We start from the raw sequence: 9478 nt of genomic DNA, 5'->3' as shown, positions 1-9478 counted from the left end.
ACACACACACACTCTCACACACACACACTCTCACACACACACACTCTCACACACACACACTCTCACACACACACACTCTCACACACACTCTCACACACACACACACTCTCACACACACACACTCTCACACACACACACTCTCACACACACACTCTCACACACACTCTCACAACACACTCTCACACACACACACTCTCACACACACACTCTCACACACACTCTCACACACACACTCTCACACACACACACTCTCACACACACACTCTCACACACACTCTCACACACACACACTCTCACACACACACACTCTCACACACACACACTCTCACACACACACACTCTCACACACACACACTCTCACACACACACACTCTCACACACACACACTCTCACACACACACACTCTCACACACACACACTCACACACACACACACACTCTCTCACACACACACACTCTCACACACACACACTCTCACACACACACACTCTCACACACACACACTCTCACACACACACACTCTCACACACACACACTCTCACACACACTCTCACACACACACACACTCTCACACACACACACTCTCACACACACACACTCTCACACACACACTCTCACACACACTCTCACACACACACTCTCACACACACACACTCTCACACACACACTCTCACACACACTCTCACACACACACTCTCACACACACACACTCTCACACACACACTCTCACACACACTCTCACACACACACTCTCACACACACACACTCTCACACACACTCTCACACACACACTCTCACACACACACACTCTCACACACACACACTCTCACACACACACACTCTCACACACACACACTCTCACACACACACACTCTCACACACACACACTCTCACACACACTCTCACACACACACACACTCTCACACACACACACTCTCACACACACACACTCTCACACACACACTCTCACACACACTCTCACACACACACTCTCACACACACACACTCTCACACACACACTCTCACACACACTCTCACACACACACTCTCACACACACACACTCTCACACACACACTCTCACACACACTCTCACACACACACTCTCACACACACACACTCTCACACACACTCTCACACACACACTCTCACACACACACACTCTCACACACACACACTCTCACACACACACACTCTCACACACACACACTCTCACACACACACACTCTCACACACACACTCTCACACACACACACTCTCACACACACACTCTCACACACACTCTCACACACACACTCTCACACACTCTCACACACACTCTCACACACACACACACTCTCACACACACACACTCTCACACACACACACTCTCACACACACACTCTCACACACTCTCACACACACACTCTCACACACACACACTCTCACACACACACTCTCACACACACTCTCACACACACACTCTCACACACACACACTCTCACACACACACTCTCACACACACTCTCACACACACACTCTCACACACACACACTCTCACACACACTCTCACACACACACTCTCACACATACACACTCTCACACACACACACTCTCACACACACACACTCTCACACACACACACTCTCACACACACACTCTCACACACACACACTCTCACACACACACTCTCACACACACTCTCACACACACACTCTCACACACACTCTCACACACACACTCTCACACACACTCTCACACACACACACACTCTCACACACACTCTCACACACACACACTCTCACACACACACACTCTCACACACACACACTCTCACACACACACACTCTCACACACACACACTCTCACACACACACTCTCACACACACACACTCTCACACACACACTCTCACACACACTCTCACACACACACTCTCACACACACTCTCACACACACACACACTCTCACACACACTCTCACACACACACACTCTCACACACACACACTCTCACACACACACACTCTCACACACACACACTCTCACACACACACACTCTCACACACACACTCTCACACACACACACTCTCACACACACACACTCTCACACACACACACTCTCACACACACACACTCTCACACACACACACTCTCACACACACACACTCTCACACACACACACTCTCACACACACACACTCTCACACACACACACTCTCACACACACACACTCTCACACACACACTCTCACACACACACTCTCACACACACACACTCTCACACACACACACTCTCACACACACACTCTCACACACTCTCACACACACACACTCTCACACACACACTCTCACACACTCTCACACACACACACTCTCACACACACACTCTCACACACACACTCTCACACACTCTCACACACACATGGTTTAATAGACAGTGTCAGGAAGCAAAGGTGAGAAGCAGGAGGGAGTGGAGGAAGTACAGAAGACAAAGGACAGAGGACAACAGGATTAGATGTAACAGAGCTAGGAATGATTACATTAACATAAGACGAGTGTCGGAAAGAAATTATGAGAACGATATTGCAGTCAAAGCGAAAAAGCAACCAAAATTACTACATAGCCATATAAGAAGGAAGATGTCGGTAAATGACCAAGTGACAAGACTGAGGAAAACAGAAGGGGCATATACAGAAAGCGACAAGGAAATCTGCGAGGTACTGAATGCAAAATTCCATGGAGTGTTCACTACCGAGCCTGAGCAGCTCCCATTGTTAGAAGAGATTACCCAAGATGAAAGACTATCAGATATAGAGGTGACAGCAGAGGATGTAATGAAACAGTTGACAACACTGGATGCAAATAAAGCTGTTGGACCAGACAAAGTATCACCGTGGATACTTAAAGAGGCAGCGCAGGCTCTCAGCGTGCCTCTGGCAATGATCTTCAATGAGTCACTTATGTCGGGAGAATTGCCCAGTTGCTGGAAGGAGGCAAATGTCGTACCGATTTTCAAAAAGGGGGATAGGGAGGAGGCACTTAACTACAGACCCGTATCACTGACAAGCATCCCCTGCAAAATACTTGAAAGAATAATTAGGCTAAGACTTGTTGAGCACCTGGAGAGCATTGGGTTTGTAAACAAGCACCAACATGGGTTCTGGACAGGGAAATCATGCCTAACAAACCTTTTAGAATTCTATGATAAAGTAACAAGGATAAGGCAGGACAGAGAAGGCTGGGCAGACTGCATATTTCTTGACTGCCAAAAGGCCTTTGATACGGTACCGCACATGAGACTGCTATACAAACTTGAGAGGCAGGCAGGAGTAAGCGGAAAGGCCCTAGTATGGGTGAAGAACTACCTAACAGGAAGGAGCCAGAGGGTAATGGTAAGGGGCGAAAAGTCGGACTGGCGAACAGTAACAAGTGGAGTACCTCAAGGATCGGTGCTGGGACCAATCCTCTTTCTAATTTACGTAAATGATATGTTTACAGGAGTGGAATCATACATGTCAATGTTTGCAGATGACGCAAAATTAATGAGAAGAGTTGTGACAGACGAGGATTGTAGGATCCTCCAAGAGGACTTACACAGGCTGCAGAGATGGTCAGAGAAATGGCTACTGGAGTTTAACACCAGTAAATGTAAAGTTATGGAAATGGGATCAGGTGACAGGAGACCAAAGGGACAGTACACAATGAAGGGGAACAGCCTACCTGTAACGATTCGAGAAAGAGACCTGGGAGTGGATGTGACACCCAATCTAACTCCTGAGGCACATATAAATAGGATAACGACAGCAGCGTACTCTACACTGGCGAAAATTAGAACTTCATTCAGAAACCTAAATGAGGAAGCTTTTAGGGCGCTTTACACTGCCTACGTGAGACCCGTCTTAGAGTATGCCGCGCCATCATGGAGCCCCCACCTGAAGAAACACATAAAGAAACTGGAGAAGGTTCAGAGGTTTGCGACGAGGCTTGTCCCAGAGCTACGAGGGATGGGATATGAAGAGCGGCTGAAGGAACTGAACCTTACGACACTAGAGAAAAGAAGGGAGAGAGGAGATATGATAGGGACATATAAAATACTCAGGGGAATTGACAAAGTGGAAATAGATCAAATGTTCACACGTAATAATAACAGAACGAGGGGACATGGGTGGAAACTGGAAACTCAGATGAGTCACAGAGATGTTAGGAAGTTTTCTTTTAGCGTGAGAGTAGTAGAAAAATGGAATGCACTTGGGGAACAGGTTGTGGAAGCAAATACTATTCATACTTTTAAAACTAGGTATGATAGGGAAATGGGACAGGAGTCATTGCTGTAAACAACCGATAGCTAGAAAGGCGGGATCCAAGAGTCAATGCTCGATCCTGCAAGCACATATAGGTGAGTACACACTCTCACACACACACTCTCACACACACACTCTCACACACACACTCTCACACACACACTCTCACACACTCTCACACACACACACTCTCACACACACACTCTCACACACTCTCACACACACACACTCTCACACACACACACTCTCACACACACACGCTCTCACACACACACACTCTCACACACACACTCTCACACACTCTCACACACACACACTCTCACACACACACTCTCACACACTCTCACACACACACACTCTCACACACACACTCTCACACACTCTCACACACACACACTCTCACACACACACTCTCACACACTCTCACACACACACACTCTCACACACACACTCTCACACACACACACTCTCACACACACACACTCTCACACACTCTCACACACACACACTCTCACACACACACACTCTCACACACACACACTGTCACACACACACACTCTCACACACACACACTCTCACACACACACACTCTCACACACACACACTCTCACACACACACTCTCACACACACACACTCTCACACACACACTCTCACACACACACTCTCACACACACTCTCACACACACACACTCACACACACACTCTCACACACTCTCACACACACACACTCTCACACACACACACTCTCACACACACACACTTTCACACACACACACTCTCACACACACACACTCTCACACACACACTCTCACACACACACACTCTCACATACACACACCCTTAGACAGGGGCCGGTGGCTGAGCCGAAAGCACGCTGGACGCGTGATCCTGTGGTCCCGGGTTCGATGCCGGGCGCCGGCGAGAAACAATGGGCAGAGTTTCTTTCACCCTATGCCCCTGTTACCTAGCAGTAAATAGGTATCTCGGAGTTAGTCAGCTGTAACGGGCTGCTTCCTGCGGTGTGTGGAAAAAAAAATAGTTAGTAACAGTTGATTGACAGTTGAGAGGCGGGCCGAAAGAGCAGAGCCCAACCCCCGCAAGCACAACTAGGTGAGTACACACACAGACAGAAACAGACTGAGTGAAAAAAACAGGCTTAGAATTGTAACACATCAATATGTGTAAACATCAACTATTTTTAAAACACTACTCGGTGTTTGCCGCCAAGCGCAGCTCACTCAGGTGACACACCGTGTTTAAATTTACTCTTGTCGGCAATTTCCATCCAACCTAAGCTGCTTTATTCTGAAAAACAGGAACAAAAAAACATAAAAATAACGCTAAATGTTATATTGAGAATATGTGATGAACCCCTGCCAGCAGGAGGGTGATGAACCCCTGCCAGCAGGTGGGTGATGAACCCCTGCCAGCAGGAGGGTGATGAACCCCTGCCAGCAGGTGGGTGATGAACCCCTGCCAGCAGGAGGGTGATGAACCCCTGCCAGCAGGAGGGTGATGAACCCCTGCCAGCAGGTGGGTGATGAACCCCTGCCAGCAGGAGGGTGATGAACCCCTGCCAGCAGGAGGGTGATGAACCCCTGCCAGCAGGAGGGTGATGAACCCCTGCCAGCAGGAGGGTGGTGAACCCCTGCCAGCAGGAGGGTGGTGAACCCCTGCCAGCAGGAGGGTGGTGAACCCCTGCCAGCAGGAGGGTGGTGAACCCCTGCCAGCAGGAGGGTTGTGAACCCCTGCCAGCAGGTGGGTGATGAACCCCTGCCAGCAGGTGGGTGATGAACTCCTGCCAGCAGGTGGGTGATGAACCCCTGCCAGCAGGTGGGTGATGAACCCCTACCAGCAGGTGGGTGATGAACTCCTGCCAGCAGGTGGGTGATGAACCCCTGCCAGCAGGAGGGTGATGAACCCCTGCCAGCAGGTGGGTGATGAACCCCTGCCAGCAGGTGGGTGATGAACTCCTGCCAGCAGGTGGGTGATGAACCCCTGCCAGCAGGTGGGTGATGAACCCCTTCCAGCAGGTGGGTGATGAACTCCTGCCAGCAGGTGGGTGATGAACCCCTACCAGCAGGTGGGTGATGAACCCCTACCAGCAGGTGGATGATGAACCCCTACCAGCAGGTGGGTGATGAACCCCTACCAGCAGGTGGGTGATGAACCCCTGCCAGCAGGTGGGTGATGAACCCCTGCCAGCAGGTGGGTGATGAACCCCTGCCAGCAGGTGGGTGATGAACCCCTTCCAGCAGGTGGGTGATGAACTCCTGCCAGCAGGTGGGTGATGAACCCCTACCAGCAGGTGGGTGATGAACCCCTACCAGCAGGTGGGTGATGAACCCCTACCAGCAACAGGGTGATGAACCCCTAACAGCAGCAGGGTGATGAACCCCTGCCCCTAGGAGTTCCGTTACTAAGCATGCCCCGGACAAACAAACAAACAAAGGCGGCCCTGGACAAAACAGGCCGTGTGGGCCTAAAAGCTTCCTCTCAGGCGTCTCCAGGCAGACACTTCCTTCCTAACAACGGCCGCCTTCCTCCTCCAGAATATATGTTGTCAAAATCTTCCAAGATATAATATTTCTTACCGTTATTCCTCGTACGTTTGTCATCCTCTAGCATCTTACACAATATGTACAATAGGCCCCATTTGTGTGATATATATATATAATATATAGAGTGCAACACACACTATCTATCTGTGTATCTGTGTATCTATCTCGATCATAACCAGCACAGTATTTTTACTATTAATCCCTTTCTCTCTGCCCTCCATCAGGTCATTTGGGGTGCTACTGTGGGAGGTGATGTCGTTGGGGTACATGCCGTACCCAGGCCGGGGTAACCAGGAGGTGATGCAGCTGGTGACCAATGGCGGTCGTCTGGAGCCGCCCACCAACTGCCCTGGACCCGTCTACAGGGTCATGACCCAGTGTTGGCACCCTATACCTGATGAGCGCCCGGCCTTCACCACCATCCTCGAGAGACTCGGCTACTGTATACAGGTGAGTTGGGGGGGGGGTTGCGTGTGTGTGCGTGTCTGTGTGCGTGCGTGCGTGTGTGCGTGCGTGCGTGTGTGCGTGTGTGCGTGTGTGAGGCCTCAATGGCTCTGCTCTTCAAATCGGAGAAAGGTTTATTTTTAAACTTTCCAAAGTTCACTTTAAGCTTCTAATAGATCAACTTCACGTGAATTCAAAGATTTTCAGTAAGGTTAGTGTGTTGTGGCATGTATGGATATCTATGTATACATATGACTGTTGTATGCATATCTATGTATAGAGATGACTGATGTATGCATATATATGTATAAAGATGACTGATGTACGCATATCTATATATAAAGATGACTGATGTATGCATCTCTGTATAAAGATGACTGATGTATGCATCTCTGTATAAAGATGACTGATGTATGCATATCTATGTATAAAGATGACTGTTGTATGTATATCTATGTATAAAAATGACTGTTGTATGTATATCTATGTATCAAGATGACTGATGTATGTATATGTATTAACTGGTCCTACTTGGCGTGACAGGACCCGGATGTAGTGAGTCACGTGCTGCCGGTGTTCCAACGGCCGCCATCTGCAGAGAGAGACGCGACGGTGATGAGACCGCTCGACAACGATGCCTGTCTCACCGTCACCAGACGGACAGACGAGCCTCAGAGCCCCGCCTCAACCGACTACCTTATACCTCTCCCGTCTTCGTACTCTCTGTCTACTGTCCGCTCCGAGCTCAACTCCACGCCGTCACTCGACTCCGGGACGGATTGCTGCCAGATGGAACGGCTGTTGGATGCCGCCCCGCCGCCGCCTCCGCCACCCACCTGGGAGACCAGCTTTACCAACGAGGCTCCGCCGGTTGTCACACACCAGCGCACGAAGTCAGTTCCGCCGCCCACCACCATGGCCACACGCACGCCCTCGCACAGCACGCCCGCGCGGATGGCAGAGTCTCAGTCCACGCAGCCGTTGTTGAAGTCCTCGCCGCCGGTGTCCCCGCGCACACAAGAGGCCAGGGAACGGCTCATGCGGCCGGGCGAGAGACCCGAACCACCTCCCATAATTCCCCTCCAGTCAGTGGGCTCCACGCGGGAACGCCCGCGGTCTCAACACTACCACCCGCACCGCTACAACAACAGCGGGAGCAGCAACAACAGCAGCAGTAGCAACAACAGCAGTGTCAGTAACAGCAGCAACACCGCCAACAGTCACAGTAGCGCCAGTACCCTGCCGCTGGATCCTGCCACCCTGCCGTGCATCCCACCGCCCCTGCAGTACGTCAACGTCCAGGTACGAGGCTCAGAGTACGACCATGAGCCGTACATCATCCATGAAACGCGAGAACATCGCGAAATATCGTGCTAAAGTTCAACCGTTGGACACATGCGTCTAGACTTTCAAACTGCAGCAGCTGCTGCTGCTTCCGCCATGTTGCAAGCTAGCAATGTGTGTTGCCTTGGCCTCTCCCTCGGTGGGTGGCGGCGTAGGGCAGGGCAGTGCGGGGAGTGATCTCCTCCGACCTCCCGCCCTTCAGGTCAAGGTACCTCACGTCTTCACATGAAATGATTTCGCTTCAGGAAACGGACACTGACTGTGTGTCAGCGTGCTCCTGTAGAGCGGTGCTGAGTGGTCGTGTGGCCCTGTGTGTCGGACAGCGGGTGCCAGGCACTGTGGGTCTCCAGTGCCATTAACAGTTACAGGTGAAACTGAACTGCCACCACCAACGAAAAATGATCTTTCATTGTGCATATATGACACGATCTAAGGTTATCACAGTGCCAAATATAAGACAAACAGTATTAAATACTTGTGAAATAAAGAGCATTATTTTATAACATGTCAAGAGGTAAATAAGAGATGCCAGGTGGCATCTTGTTGAGGGTTGTATGCTGGAGGAAGAATTGGGGATGCCAGTTTACAGACACTTACGTAGCAAGTGAAATTGTGTATTATATATACATATATAATATATATGACATTGACCCCTTCTTTACTTAAGGCATATATGGAGAGATGTGGCGTCTCCCCCCACCTCTGAAGATGTTAAGGTCTTCACATATTAGCTGTAAGGTCGGACAGATACGCGATGCTCAAGGGTTTGTGTAAAGGGAGTTCACATGAAGCATATACACAATATTCTTTTATGCTTGTCAAGGTTGGAATGTTGCGGGACTTAGGCACATCGG

The 9478-nt window shown here is 50.1% G+C and overlaps 1 protein-coding gene across 1 annotated transcript in view; it reads left to right on the top strand.

Moving 5' to 3' along the window:
- Nucleotides 1–9274, top strand: part of LOC123757986 (ALK tyrosine kinase receptor) — a 22320-nt gene extending 13046 nt beyond the window's left edge. The window contains exons 2-3 of the mRNA XM_045742066.2: nt 7061–7286; nt 7824–9274. Of these exons, the coding sequence (XP_045598022.2) occupies nt 7061–7286; nt 7824–8657 (1060 nt within the window). The 3' untranslated portion in view covers nt 8658–9274. The remainder of the gene's footprint in view (nt 1–7060; nt 7287–7823) is intronic.
- The last annotated feature ends 204 nt before the right edge of the window (nt 9275–9478 follow it).

This window comes from Procambarus clarkii, chromosome 40 (assembly GCF_040958095.1).
Source record: "Procambarus clarkii isolate CNS0578487 chromosome 40, FALCON_Pclarkii_2.0, whole genome shotgun sequence".
Taxonomy (NCBI): Eukaryota; Metazoa; Arthropoda; class Malacostraca; order Decapoda; family Cambaridae; genus Procambarus; species Procambarus clarkii.
This window is presented reverse-complemented; position numbering and strand designations above follow the sequence as displayed.